Here is a 16,750-nt window from a genome sequence, read left to right on the forward strand (position 1 = left end):
GTTTTGTTCCCCTTGATCCAATCTATGTCCCCACTGTGTTTCGGTCACATTTTCTGAGACACCCTGTATACATATACATATTTAGAAATTAAAAATAATTTTATTATACATATACAAATATACACACACGTATGTATATGTCTTACGTAGGCATATTTTCAATTATTAATAACTTTTATATGTAATATTGATTCACACTATACTTCTTAAAAATATTCAAATAATAATATTTTTTTAAATATTACAAATAATTTTATTTTTAATTTTATTATACTATACAGTAGAGCAAGAAAGCTACAATATTGGCTTATTAAAGAATCAGTTTCTTTCACTACAACAAAGTATAAACGACATAACTTTCTGTTTAATCACAGTTTCGGAGTGTGATAAAGAGGGAATAAAGGTAACTCTACAAATAGATTTAACATTTTTCTCACATGCACGCACGCATACGTGCACGTACATTTATATGTATACGTATACAATCGATGTATAATTATATAATTTTTTATGTTATATATAGAAACAGTTAATTTCTATGTGCGACGAAGATGACGATAATATTATTATTTTAACTGGCAAAATGACTATTTTCTGGATATTAAGCGATGTAGCTAATGAGATTATTGATAACGATATTCCTAATGAGATAAACATATTGATATCAAAACTAACAAAAGAACTACAGCATTCATTTAATCGGTAAAATTCTGTTTCCATTTATCCTGTGATTTTCGAGATTATATGTAGCTTTTATATAGTATTAACTATATTTATATACATATACACATATATGTTCTCAGATTATTATGTGGAATACGACGCCAGACACTTATTATTACTACGTGTGATTTCTATCCAAATATAACGTTAATTTTCAAGAAATATCAAGCATTTATAAAGGAAACAATAGAGTTGATGGGTAACGAATATGAAAAAAGTAATGCTGCCGAAAATAAAGATAATTTTGAGGAGTTTTCTAATAGCAGCAGTGACTCTGATAGGACTTTGCGTTATAGCGAACCCGAAGAAGAAATGGTAAAACATCTTTTACGCTCGAAGAAATAAAGTAAATTTTCTTTAGAAACTGATCGTACACACAGATCGTAATTAATTCTCGTTATAGGAAAAAATGCCAGTGATGACGAAGTTTTATAACAAACTAGAGAAAAATGTTATGATGTCGGTGGAGCAAGCAATAGACGTAATAAAAGCTATAGTATGTGAAAACAAAAACTATAAAGTAAATATACAAACTGTGAACACAATTGACGCTTACAACAGAGTATTGGCCATTGATGTATTTAGTACGATAGAGCGTCCGTCTTGTAGAACTTCCGCTAAACATGGATACGCAATGTTGGCCAGCAACGGGGTCAGCGGAAAGGACATAAGAAAAGTGTTAAAAGCACATCCCATGGTAAGACTCGCTAAATTCCAATAAACGAATGACGGCTCGCACCATTTCGTTGACGTATGGGGGTCATGGTATTATTAATTTTTCTATGTTGTCTAAAGTGTGAAAGCAAATATTAGATATTATAAGAGGCAAATTGTATGAACAAAAATTTTTCAGAAAGCAATTCTGCCGAATTAGTCATCGATTAAGTTATAGACACAAATTTTAATCGTCAAAACTAGATCTTTACAAAATGCCGCTTTTTTTCTAGTTCGCAGAGATTTCGGTTGTACCTGGCACCTGTGTGCGGGTAAGAAATGGAGATCCCATACCAAATGGTAAAAATAATTACAGCTACAAATTAAATTTGCTTGATTATAATGGAGAATTAATTACTGCTTTTATGCGCGATTGCAGGAGCAAATACGGTTGTAACGCCAGAGAATATAAAGATATTGGATGAACGCAACGATAATGATAACGATTATTTTAATATCGACGATAAGGAATACGAAATTGAAGTCTTGGTCGCCCCAAAAGTAAACGAGAATATTAGGTATACGAAGATAGTTCGATATATCATTTAATATGCTTCTTAAAGCACGAATCGTTTTATTATCATAAAACAATTTGTTCATTTTTGAAGAAGCGCTGGCTACTTGATAAAGCGTAACGAGTACATTATGAAAAGGTTCAAACGTATCAGATCATCGGAACTGGGCATTTTGACATTATGTGGCATTGATACAATTCCAGTCATCGAAGTTTTATCTATAGGTGTACTCACTATCGGAAGTAGATTTGAAGAATCTGAAAACACTTTAACTTTAGGACGCATCTATGAAAGCAACAGGATAATTTTAACCTCTTTATTAAAAGAGAACGGTTACAATCTTACGAACTTTGGAATTTCAGCTTATCGGTGAGTGCAATCAAAATCTATCGCATTTCTTCTACCTACTGTAAAACACAATTTGATTTACGAATAATTAACGTCGTTGTTGATATTAATTAATGTAACGATTACGTTCTCGCAGATTGGATGCCATAATCAAAAAAATTAAAGATGCTTTGAATAAAGTCGACGTACTCGTGATAATGGGCCCTGTGAACGACAAAGATATATTAAAGGCAATCTTAAGAGAACATTTTAGTGCTTATATATATTTCGGTATATCATTTTTTTCTATGTTAATTCGGTGTACGCTACATTGTGACACGTCTCTTTGCTTGAGCAATGCCTTTTCTCTTTCAGGTTGTTTGGACATGAAACCAGGAAAATCGACGATGTTTGCATCGTGCACGTACAATTGTAAGAAGAAGTTTTTCCTGTGCATGTCGACAAACCCAGTAACAGTTCCCATTGTCGCGTACGTAGTGCTTCTGCCATTTCTAAACACGTTGCACCGCGATTGTTCCACGCCCATCGTTATGCAGATTTGCGTAAGGAATTTATACAGCCGCATAAATTTGCTTTATGCATACGTTTCTGTAGCTATGCAAGTTTATCCGAATGGATCATAAAGACTATACATCTTTTCTCATTCAGCATACAGAAAGAGATGTGTTCATTAATACGCTGTCGTAATGTTATAGATAAAAAATCACGAGCTACATTTGCGTCCGAAATTTTCATGGACGATCGCTCAATGGACGGAGGACGAGACGTTTCCAAGGGCTTATTGCTCAAAAAATCAACATCATAACATAATGAAATATCAAAAGGCTAATGCGCTCCTAAGACTACCAAAGTACACATCGGAGGTACCGAAATTAGACGCGGCATTTGTACCAACAGAGTTTTTCGGCTCTCTCTAAAAGTTTCTGAAATACCTCCAAGATATTCCTATCCGACCAGCAAGACGAACGTTCGCACTCATTTGCGTTATATAATTACCGTGTCTCTTGATATTTTTTAATCATAATAATTTAGTTGAATTGTATATTGTATTTATAAGCAATACTTCAATACCGTACTTCAATATTGAAGTATTACTTATTGAAGTATTGTCATTAACAGCACATATAGGCCAGTCGCCAGAGGTTTTAAAAAGGAAAAAATTATATTGTTTTAATCGATAATTTGAGGTATAAAAAGACTAAATTTAAAAGTGCTACAATTGCATTTGGAAGTAATTAAACAATAAAGTTTTTTTTTGGTTTTTTTATTTGTAGGAAATTTCAGCAGCAACAAACAAATTCTTTTGTTATTTTTCGATATCTCTTTTCGTTTTCGAGTTTTAATCGAAAAACAAAAAAAAACTTAATCGCTTAATTACTTCCAAGTGCCCCCCCTTAATGTTTTAGTTTTAAAATTTAAACTTTTAAATTTAGTCTTTTTATACCTCAAACTGTCAATTAAACAACAAAATTAAAACAATAAAATACCTGTAAATAATTGCTTCCTTTTTCACCGCCATTTTCATCTCTGACAACTGGCCTAATACCTTCAGGGAACGTTTTCTGGATCTCTTAGAACAGAATTCGGCACGAAATGCACATTGCGGCCGATTTTCGAGTCGGCTCCGCCTCCCGCTATCCCCCTCATCGCACCGCCCCGCGCGCAATCCAAATGCCGCTCGACGCTTAGGAATGTACTAAGGCGCTCGTAGACGTAAGGGGAATTCGTTCGGGACGCTCGACACGCTGTAATCTTTATTCTATCTTTTTTTTTCGCTCATTACATACGAAACTAATAGCGAATTCGGTTGAAAGTACTAGTGCATATTAGTGTACATTAAAGCCGTTTTATATATATATATATAAAACGGCTTTAATGTACACTAATATGCACTAGTACTTTCAACCGAATTCGCTATTAGTTTCGTATGTAATGAGCGAAAAAAAAAGATAGAATAAAGATTACAACGTGTCGAGCGCCCCGAATAAATGCCCCTAAAGCCGTAATCACACTAGCGATTGGCGATTGTAAATGACGATTGAGGATTACTTTTCAACCAATCGGAGCAAAGAAATCGGTGACTTTCAGGCTCTGATTGATTGAAAAGTAATCCTCAATCGTCAATCACAATCGCCAATCGCTAGTGTGATTACGGCTTTACGTCTACGAGCGCCTTAGTACATTCCTAAGCGTTGAGCGGCATTTGGATTGCGCGCGGGGCGGTGCGGTGAGGGGGATAGCGGCAGTCGACTCGAAAATCGGCCGAAATGTGCATTTCGTGCCGAGCCCTGTCTTAGAATGTCCCCAGGATGTATCTCAAATATAAAGCTGTTAGGTATTATAGTAAGATCTAAAGTAACCAGTCCTATATATACATATATAAAAGAAACACGTGTATACGGTGTATTTTATATTATTGCGCATGATTGGCAAAAATAAAATTAAAAATATGTTATTTTACAGATATATACGGTGTCCTGTAAGTTTTGGCCAATCGCTTTTGTGTAGATAGAGCGGACTAAACTGAATCGAAAAGTCCTCTACCATTTTGCAATTTCTATCATTTTCGCAATAGTTAACGAGATATTAATTACTAAAAATTGTCGAAAATTTGTTTTCAATAATTTTTCATTCAAATACTATCAATTGTACAGAAAAACTGCAACAGACAAAAATTGTTTATTTTCAAAACTTACGGGGCACCCTATATATCTGTAAAATAACATATATTTTTAATTTTGTTTTTGCCAATCATGCGTAATACACCCTGTATATAAAAAAAAATTTTCTCTTGTGGAAAACATCGAAGGATCTTAGTATTTGTTTCTTTCCAAACTGTACCATTTAAACGTAGTACCATTGTACCATTGTACCGTTATATCATTTAAAGATTAATTAAAATTATATTGAATTTGAAGTTATTCCTTCTTCAAATTGATTTCTTCAAATTGACTCGTCGATTTGAAAGACAATTCATAGATTTCTTTTATTCGTGTTTACATCCACTACTATATAATACATATAATGTACACTAAGAAAAAATGCTGTTGATTCAAGTTTATATTACAGGCTGTCACTGACATAAGTGATTAATTCATGCATATTTTTATTGGCATAAAGGCCTTGATTATTGAAATAATAATGATATGCCTTTTTGTCAATAAAAATATACATGAATTAATCACTTATGTTGGTGACAGCCCGTAATATAGACTTTAATTGAATCAACAGCATTTTTTTCTCAGTGTATGTATACATAAAATATCTCAATTTTTCATTAAGAATAATTAAACTGTCGGCAAACAATTTTTCACCTTTTCTACCAATCTTGAACGTATATCATTCTCTTGTAACAAAAATTAATTTTTATATTATGCGATATTGTATTATATATAACTGTAATACCTGATAAAATTTGTTTAGTGATGATATGTATATTTTTACGATTCTGTAATAATTTGATATGCAATGTATAATAAAAATTATTTCATATTTTAATATATTGTAAATATGCAAACCTAACACAAATTACACATGTTAGAATTTGAATCTTTCTTACATGATGCATGTAACTTTGGTTCATTTTTATTTCCATTCGATTTGCTTACGCATCAAATATCACAACGTGAGTATTATTATATGAACTTAAATTTTATTTAAAAAATTATACTACACACACACACAACTTTTGCACAGTATGAACACGGGATAGAGTATATTAGAAAATCAAGACAAATGTGATCAATTATTTAATTATTAAACTTTAAAAAATTTGCGTTTTAATTACCATATGAGACTTTCATTATCTCGCTTCCATTATTCTTTTATTTTAAATATTACGAGTCGTTTTTATCTTATTTTTTATTAAGTTAGAAATTATTATTTAAAATATTTTGGTGTACAAGTGCTCTGATAATATATTGCTTGTAACAAACTCATTGCAACAAAATGGATCGATACATACATACATATATAGACTTCATATATTTATGTATCAAACAAAAAGAAATCACGTAAAATTCAAATCTATATATGCAGGTATGTATGTATATAAATGTATATAACATACAAATTTTTGTAGATAATTATTGGGTTTAAAAGAAAACTTTTATTATTTATTAATTTATATTTATTTATTTTACTTGTTACATTGATTTCGTTGTATCAAATTACAGAGTATATAAATAGTATTTAAATTATTTTATTTATATAAATTATACAAAATAATTAAAACAACAATGGAGCAGTAAATGTGCCGTCAAATCTGCACTTCATCTCTAATCTGTTGTTAACAGATGATTTTGTTCGATTCGTTTCAATTAAAGTGATGAGCAAAAAGATAAGTCACGCGATACGCGTTCAAAACAAAATCGACACAGGTCACAGCATGTTACAATAGAAGAATTTTGAAAAGAGAAAGAAATATAAATATTTTCGTATAAACAGCCGTTACGTTTTACTTATCGAATAGACAAAGTAAAATCAGTTGACGAACGAAGTGGTCGTGATCAAACGTAAAAGACAAGAACAAAAAAAGTTTCGCAATCACGAGGTTAACGAAGAATTAAAAAAGACTAAAATGGCTCTAAAATTTATTATTTTAATTAGTATGTTATTTATCTTACAAGATAGATATATATATATATATATATATCATACGTTATCAAAATAGATCTTAATAAAATCCAAAGTAAAATATTTTATCGCATACATGTTTAAAAATTAAAGATAATTCCACATACATACACATACATGTCTTACGTACACGTATCTTCGATTATTAATAATTTTGTGTATAACATATTAATTCGGTTATGTAATATATTGATATTCGAATTGCATACATAATTCTTAAAAATAGTCTAATAATTTTATTTTAATTGTTTATATAGTTGGGCGAGATGACAGTAAGAAACTATTAATCAATCAAATTAATGAATTAAAACAGAGGATTAACTACTTAGGAGGAGAACTTTCCATCAAATTTTCAAATTTAGACAAGGAAGAGAAAATAAAGGTAACTTCTGTTAATGATAGTTCTTTAAATATTTTCCTTGCATGCAAACGTTTATATACGTACACAATATATATGTATATATATATTTATATGATTTATGTTACATTTAGAAACCATTAATTTATTTGAGTAATACAAAAAAAAATAATATTATTGTCTTAACTAATTTTTTTTCGACATTATGTAATGTTGCATATGAGGCAATTAAAAACGTCATCAGTAACAATATCCCTGACGATCTGAACGCATTGTTATCAAAATTAACAGAAGAATTAAAGTATTCATATATTCGGTAAAATTTTGTTTCCATTTATCCTACGATTTTCGAGATTACTGTTTTTATAGTATGAACGTGTTCTCAGACCCATATGTGGAATACGAAACAAGAAACTTATCATTAATATGTGCGGCCCTTTATGCGAAAATGCGATAATGAGTTTGATGACAAGTGTTACCTTGATACTAGAAATAGTACACTTAATGAATATGCAAGATGAAGAAATTTGTAGCATCAAGAATGATGATACTTTTGATAAGATGTTTAATACTAACAATAACGATGATAATTCTGATAAAGTGTTTTTGCATTCTGCCTCCGAGAATGAAACGGTAAAATCTCTTTCACGCTTGAGGAAAATAAGATAAATTTCCAGGCTGCGAATACACGAATAATAATTGACTGTCTGTACAGAAAAATATATCAATACAAAATCTATTCAAGAGACAAAAGCAAACAATTATGATGTCGGTAAAAGATGCATCACATACAATGCGCAAAATATTAGACGATGAGTGTGGAGATCATATAGAAATCGTGGAGACGAATAATGCTTATGGCAGGATACTGGCTGATCATATAGAATCCTCTGAAGACGTGCCATTTTATGATACTTCGACTAAACACGGATACGCGGTGTTGGTCAGCGACGGAAAGAGTAAAAGAAGAGTACTAAAAGCACATCTCACGGTAAAGATTATCGAATTTTAATTAATGAGCAATGGCTCGATTTCGGTAGAATGGATATTATTATTATGTTTTCTACATTGTATAAAGCGTAAAAAGGAGTATTGGAAATCATTGCCAATGAATTGTGCAGTACAAAATTTTGCAGGAAATAATTCTATTGATTGAATTATGTCTATTTCTATCAATGTAGATTAAATTTAATTTCAATTTAATTTACTCTTTTTTTTTCTTTATTTTTTAGAAAAGAGAAGAAAAACTAGAAAAAAATAAACAGTTAATTGAACCGAAATTGAAATTAAACTATATTGGTAGAAACGAGCATTATAGGCGTCGATTAAATTAATCGGAATTCAATTCTAGTTTCAAGCTAAATTTCTGGTTTGAAACTAGAATTGAATTCCGATTAATTTAATCGACGCCTATAATGCTCGTTTCTACCAATATAGTTTAATTTCAATTTCGGTTTAATTAATTGTTTATTTTTTTCTAGTTTTTCTTCTCTTTTCTAAGAAATAGAGAAAGAGGGAAAGAGTAAATCTAGTTTGAAACTAGATTTTTACAAAATATCACTTCTTTTCCAGTTCGCAGATATTTCGGTTGTACCTGGCACTTGCGTGCGAGTAAGAAGTGGAGATCCCATACCCAATGGTAAAAATAATTACAACTGAATATTACACTGATTTGCTTATAATGAAGAATTAATTACTATTTTTATTTGCGATTGCAGGAGCAACGGCGGTTGTAACGCTAGCGAATACAAAGGTATTGGAAGAATGTAGCGACAATGATGACGATTATTTTAATATCAACTACAAGGAATATGAAATTGAAGTTTTAGTAGCCCCGAAAAAGAATGAGAATATTAGGTATATAAAGGCAATCCGTTATTGTTTTCTATATTTCTCAAAGCACGCTTTGTTTTATTAACACAAAACAATGTATTTATTTTCGAAGAAACGCTGGCTATGAGCTAGAGAAGAGCCAGATCGTTTTACAGATGTACAATCGTATCGGATCGGTGGAATTGGGCATTTTGAAATTATGTGGCATAAATTCAGTTCCAGTCATTAAAATTCCATCTGTAGGTCTGCTGTCCATCGGAGATAAATCCGAAGAGCCTGGGTACACTTCAACTTTAAAACGTATCTACGACTGTAATAGTATAACTTTAATCTCGTTATTAAAAGAAAACGGTTACAATCCTGTAGATTTAGGAATTTCAGCTTATCAGTAAGTGCAATCAAAATTTATTGTAATTCTTCATCTGTAAAACACGTACTATTTAATTTACGAATAATTAACATCGTCATAGCTCTTAATTAATTTAACGATCACATTCTCGCAGGTTAAAAGTCATTATCAAAAATATTAAATACGCTTTGGACAAAGTAAACGTACTTGTGATAATGGGACATGCAAACGACAATGATTTATTAAAGCCTATCTTAAGAGAATATTTTAACGCTGTTATACATTTTGGTATATCATTTCTTTTTATTTTAATTCGATATATGCTACAGTGTGACATGTCTTTTTGTTCGAGCATTGGTCTTTTTGCCTTAGGTCGCGTGGAGATGAAACCAGGAAAATCAACAACATTCGCAACGTGCATCTTCAATCACAAAATGAAATTTTTCCTATGCATGTCGGCAAACCCAGCAACAATTCCCATTGTCGCGCATATATTCCTTCTGCCGTTTTTGAACTCGATGCACTTCGATTTGATGGCTTATGAGCCCAAACCTAACATACAGACTTGCGTAAGACATCTCTTCTTGCATTCCACATATGGGAAAAGACATACTTACTGATACGTCATATCACTGTCGTTACAGATAATGACAACGCATGAGCTGCATCGTCGTCCGAAATTTTCATGGACAACCTTACACTGGTCAGAGAAGGAAACGTTTTCAAGGGCTTGCTGTTCAAAAAAACAACATCAGAACATATTGAAATATCAAAAAGCTAATGCGCTTCTAATGCTACCGCAGTGCACGCCGTATCAGTCTAAAATAGACGCGGCATTCGTACCAGCGATGTTGCTCGACTGAAAAGTCTCCAAGATATTCCTAAACAACCAGCAGGACAAATATTTGCATACATTTGGGTTGTTGTTCAACCATGTTATTGAATTATAATTAATTATTAGGAATGCACCGGATATCGCATATTCGGACAGAATGTAACATCGGATATCCGGTATCGGTCGGATATCCGGGAAGGCAAATTTTCGAGTCAGATATCCGATATTTTCTGGATATCCGACCGGATTTCGGGACATCTTCTATAAAAAAAAAATTGTAGAGAAACAAATTGTAATTTTGCAACAATATATATTAAGATATTAGGGATGCCCTGGATATCCGGAAAGTATCCGGTACCCGGCTTCCCTTATTATCCGGCACTTTTTCATTATCCGACCAGCTAGCCGAATAGCCGAATATCATTAGTATCCGGGAATGTATCCGGTTGAAAGAACATAGTATAGAAAAGGTCGTTTTTTGCCCACTAACGGAAAAGTGTAAAACATAGTGAATATGAGTTTATAGATTTCGACCTGCTGAACACGATGATGCTATTAATTTTTATTGAAAATACGGGAAACATCGTCATTTTTCGAGTTAAAGTCCTATATTTCACCCTCTCTGTAATACATGATTTTCAATACGAGTGGATTATTTCATGTGAAACTTAAGTATGCGAAGGTGCCTAATATTGTTAAACGGAAATCTAATAAATAAGATGAATTCAAAATAAAAGATCCAAAATGGCGAATGCCGTTTGGCCATTTTTTTGCTGTCGTCAACTGCTTTCTATAACTCGCTTTTAACCGGGCCCAGAGACAACGAGCCATTTTGGATCTTTTATTTCAAATTCATTTTATTAGATTTCCGTTTAACAATATTAGGAACCTTCGCATACTAAGTTTCAAGTGAAATAATCCACTCGTATTGAAAATCATGTATTACAGAGAGGGTGAAATATAGTATTTTAATTCGAAAAATGACGATGTTCCCCGCATTTTCAATGAAAATTAATAGCACCATCGTGTTTAGCAGGTCGAAATCTATAAGATTCACTATGTTTTACCCTTTTCCGTAGTGGGCAAAAACGGCCTTTTCTATACTATGTTCTATAACATCATTAAATTGTTGATTTTTTCTTATACAAATGTTTTAGAAATAAATATGCATATTTATGATGCTATAATCACATCAAAATTTTCATGTATGCATATGTATTATATAAATATGTATAAACGTACACAAATATGCATAAACACGTATTATCATATATGAAATATGTCCATATATATTCATACATCCATTCTTCTTTTGTAAAATTACTTTTCAGTATAATATCTTATACATTGTTGCAAAATTATAATCCTTTTCTCTATAGGCTTATTTTTTAAAGACACTTTCTCGGAATCCGATCGGATATCCGGAAAATATCGGATATCCGACTCTAAGAAAATGCCTTCTCGGATATCGATCAAATACCGGATATCCAGTACCCGGTAATTTTACGATTCGGTGCATCTCTATAATAAGATATTATAAGTATTATAAGTATGCGTATTTATTTGTAGAATATTTATATAATAAAAAATCATATAAAATTACATGTACATTTCAAACGCGGATATATATACCTGGATACTAATAATATCCGACTATCCGATCGTATAGTAAGAAAATGCCGGATAATACCTGATACCAAATTTCTCTAATAATTATAATTATAATAATATAATCAGAGTTAGGCTTGTATTTGAAATACTTTTATTTGTAAAACAGTATTTGTAAGACAAGGTAAAAAAATTTTCGTGTATATATATATATATATATATATATGCATATGTATAAATATGTATAAACATACATATGGTAAATATGCATAAACACGTATTATCATATATGAGATATGTCAATACATATTCATACATCCATTCTTCTTTTGTAAAATTACTTTTCAGTATAATAGAAATAATAATGGTAATGTGAAAACATAAAAAATACTTAAAGGGATAATTTTCACAAAATTGTTTTAGAAAAAAACAAGTTTGTAAAATATAAAAATAATTGTTCATACACAATTATGTATAATTTTATATATAATTATACATAAGTAATTTTTTGAGAATTTTTAAACTTGATTTTTTTATTACAACAAATAGTGTAAAACTTTTGATCATTTTTTATTATTTTTAATGTTTTTACATTATTATTATTATTTCTATTACATTGAAAAGTAATTTTATAAAGGAAAGAAGGATGTTTGAACATATATGGACATATTTCATATATGATTATGAATATTACTATTTTATACATGTTCGAATATTTATACATGTTTATATTTGTACATATTCGTGCATGATAAATTTTTTATCGGAAATTGTATTTTATATAATATTTCAAATACTAAGATTGTGTGTGTGTGTGTGTATGTGTGTGCGCGCGTGTGTGCGCGCGCGTGTGTGGTGTGTCAATCAATCTTATTATTTAAATTACAAAATACAAAAAACTTTCAATCTTTCGATTTTAAATACAAAATATATGATACTTTCATAGCCTCCGCTTGTATAAAATATTATACAAAATATAAAATATACTTATGTTACAAATACTATGTTTTAAATAAAAGTGTGTCAAGCCAGCCCTCGATATAACATAATCATAATTCTAATTGCATATTATTGAATTATAATTTATCAAATCATGATTTATTTTTAGTACATTTATTTTATATGCAAATTATTACATCTCAATTATATTAAAGATCGACTGTCTCGAGGCGCCAGTTTGATTGTGTGACGTCCTAAGAGAAAAACAAACCGAAATAAATTGCTATAGGTACTGTAGTTTTATTTTCTAGTTTCTCTTAAAAATATAATAATTTCATAATCCTGGAATACATAAATTATACGGCCAATCGAGAAATTTGCCGATATATTATGTAAAAGCGTAAAATAATTCCTGAAATAAGTACGTTTCTTAGTTGTTAAAACCCGCTGCGGCAAATCACAATCTTATATTAGAAATATTTTGAAAGGAGAAAAAATATAAACACACGGCTTTTAAAGTTTAATAACTTTATCGAATAGACAAAAGTAAAGTCAGCTAGCGAACGAGATGATCGAAATCAAATATAGAAGACGAGAACAATGAAAGTATCGCTGTCACGAGATTTATAAGGAAGTTTGAAAGAGACTAAAATGGCTCTGAACGTCATCATTTTAACAAGTATGTATATTTATCTTACAAAATATATGTATATTAAATGTTTAAAAATAGATCTTAAGGGGTTGCTAAACCGATTACTTAACTCGATCAAGGTCGATAGTACAAACTCTTTTAATTCCAAATTCGATAATAGTGGTGACATCTTTGATTTAATTTTTACATTATATTATATAATATATATCATTCTGTCTTACTCAAATGCATACATCTGTTCTTATCTAACATATACCAGCAACATCTATCGCAAGACCGCGCAACTACTGCTACACGAAATTTCAGCTCTGTTGATAGTCCTAATCTTCGCAAAGCACCTATATACATGTATTTTCTATTCGGTGACGATACTTTTTTTCTATACTTTCAATGTTATAGTTCTACAAACTCGGTATCGTTCGTTTCAATAATGTGATCTCAGCTGCACGCTTATTTTCAAGATATAGACTCTAAAACTCTTATATCAAGCAAATATATATTTGAGATGACAGCTGTACGAGCCAAAAGTAAGTGAATTTTTAACGAATTTTAAACGTTTTTTTTATTTTCTCATGAAATCCAGTGCAGCTGAGATCCTATTTGTGCGTACTTTAATTTATGTAATAATACTTTTGCAATCCGTACATCCACTACGGAGATTTTTCACCGAATGCAAATGTGGGTAAAACAGGAGACTTTAGCATCGCCTTAAGACCGTACTTAAGGCGGTCTTAAGAATAAGTTCTGACTATGAATACGGCCCTAAGCCTTAAACCGCAAAAAATTGACCAACTACAGTCGAAAAACCCCGCGGCAGCAGCATCCCTTTCTTCCCATTGACTATCCCAAGGTAAGTATATTTGCATGTAATAATTATTAAAACCACCAATGTACAGCAGGTAAAAAATATAATTTATATACATATAGGTACATAGAATTAATGATTGTGCAATAAGTATCGTACCGATCTTTCGTTTGCCTAATTTCCTACATTATTTTAATTTCGAGAGTACACACACATAATCAGTATTTCTTATTAATTTATTATCATTTTCAGCTCTAGGTCGCAGCTGGCGCGATGTCTCCACCTCCTGCATATCTCTGGATCACCATGTGGTTACCCCGGTATCCCATTTCGCAATCTTCGCAAAACCTTTTACCGTCAATCCACAAGGATTCGTTCCTATAGTCACCTTTTACCGGAGTGGATATGCCTTTGTTACTAGTATCACCAGGACACCGGTCTCCACAGCAATGGCACATGGTAACAAAAATCATCTTCCGTGATTATTTAAGGTTGTATTCCCCTTGTACATACATTGATGGTTGCCGCATCAGGAGACGCGGTAGTGGCTCCGGCCATGTTAAAAAAAAGACACTATAAGTCTCTTATCCAGAGCCACCAAAGTCAATTTTTGGAGGGTGCATAACTACTGAAATATAAAAAAATTTTGAACTGCATGTGATACATCCTGAAAGGCCGCATCGCCACGAATAATATGAGCTAAAAAAATTTTTAATCGGTCAAGCCGTTCTGGACATACAAGTGGTCGAAAAGTGATGATTTTCATGACAAATGAAGTAACGTCTTCTCCTTCTCTGTCCGCAGTCACGTGCACCTCTCTTGTCTCTCACCTTTCGCTCACACCTCCACCAACTTTGACTCACTTCACTCCCTTCCCCTCTCCCACTATCCACCCCACCATCCACCCCTACCACCCCCCATTTTTCGCCCTATCTTACTTTCTTTCGTCCTCTCTCACCCCCTTTGGTCATCTTTCACCCTCGCCTGCTGAAAGCGTCTGATGGTCACTCAGGGTTGTAATCTTGATATTGTGAGTGAAAGTCGTACGAATTTTTTGGGATAACTTTATAACGCGTGATGGGTGACTGCTACAATCTTCCGAAGGTTGTTCGGTGTAATGACCTTCATAATGTGGGAGAGTCAAGGTCATCGGAGGTCAACTGTCCATTTTAATTTTAATATTTTCCCAATGGGCAACGGTCGCCTGCTGAAAGTGTTCGATGGTTACTCAGGGTCGTGACCTTGACAATATATGTCAAAGTTAAAATTGTCGGAGTTGAATTCCCCACTGCTGCAACCTTCCGAAGGTTATTCAGTGTGATTTCCTTCATAAAGTATGGGAGGGTCAAGATCATCGGAGGTGAATTTTAATTTTAATAACGTCATATATATATAAAAGGGGGATTTTCAACTTTGCCGGCCGTAAAATTAGCTCAATTTCATGAATTTTTTAAAGAAAATTTATTATATACAGAACAATATGGCGTTTTGCATGAAATTATGTAATGTCAATTAATTATATGAGTGTCGCTATGGCAGGAACTAAAATAATGTCAATTGCCTGAAATTTGTCAAAATAGTGGCAATGAAAAAAAAAAATTAATTTTTTGTCCTAAAAATTTGTTACTTTTTTTGTGAATAACAAATCGAATATTTGTTATAAAATCACGATTCTAGTTCCTGCCATGCATAAAAGTATCAGGATCAAGAGGAAAAAAGAATTAAGTTAATATCTTAATCCATTTTTTTGGGGGTTATTAGTTCCGTCAGGTCGAAAAACGTGGTTTTGAGAAAAACGCGTTTAAAGTTTTAGTTTGACTTTTTCCACATATAACAAGTTTTTTAGTGCACTTACGATTCTGCAATACCAAGGCCATATAATAATCCTTCCCCATCTTCATATAACTGGTTTTCCATCAATCTCTCCAATCGCCGAGCTGTTCTGGCTCCTCTTGATGATTCTGACGTGATGATTTGCGCTGGTAAGCGCTTAAAGCCCCGTGCGCCATTACGTATTTGAGCTCATAGCTCCGTTAATATTGCGAATTAAAAAAATCTTTTACAAGGATATTTTACACATATGTAAGAATCAAAATAAATAAAAAAAATTTAGATTTTTTTGAAGCCTGCAAAGGTGAATCCCCTCTTAATAAGCAACGAGTGACTAACGAAACTCTTCGATGGTCACTAAGGGTCATTAACTTGACAATATATGTCACGGTCAGCATCATCATTTTTGAATTCCCTATTTCATTTTTAATAACTTTTTGACGTGAGATGGATGACTATTAAACCTTCCGAAGGTTGCAGGAAATGTAGTGGGAAAACAAGTTCGTTTGCCGCAGGTCTACGTTAAGTAATAATTCCATATTGAAAAGAGGAACCAAATGCCAACTGAAAATAGATCGCCAGTGTCACAAGTTCTGTTATAGTAAT

At 32.0% G+C, this 16,750-nt stretch overlaps 1 protein-coding gene across 1 annotated transcript; it reads left to right on the forward strand.

Moving 5' to 3' along the window:
• The first annotated feature begins 903 nt into the window (after window positions 1–903).
• Window positions 904–10,365, forward strand: LOC108762160 (uncharacterized). Its single transcript, XM_018509022.1, has 16 exons — window positions 904–1,038; window positions 1,127–1,420; window positions 1,671–1,737; window positions 1,817–1,955; window positions 2,046–2,321; window positions 2,437–2,570; window positions 2,655–2,842; window positions 2,996–3,198; window positions 7,680–7,926; window positions 8,009–8,284; window positions 8,866–8,932; window positions 9,012–9,150; window positions 9,239–9,514; window positions 9,630–9,763; window positions 9,848–10,044; window positions 10,120–10,365. Exons 1-16 carry the CDS (start codon window positions 919–921, stop codon window positions 10,336–10,338), a joined length of 2,976 nt encoding a protein of 991 aa, XP_018364524.1. The 5' UTR covers window positions 904–918; the 3' UTR covers window positions 10,339–10,365.
• The last annotated feature ends 6,385 nt before the right edge of the window (window positions 10,366–16,750 follow it).

Source organism: Trachymyrmex cornetzi, unplaced genomic scaffold, assembly GCF_001594075.2.
Source record: "Trachymyrmex cornetzi isolate Tcor2-1 unplaced genomic scaffold, Tcor1.1 scaffold279, whole genome shotgun sequence".
NCBI lineage: Eukaryota > Metazoa > Arthropoda > Insecta > Hymenoptera > Formicidae > Trachymyrmex > Trachymyrmex cornetzi.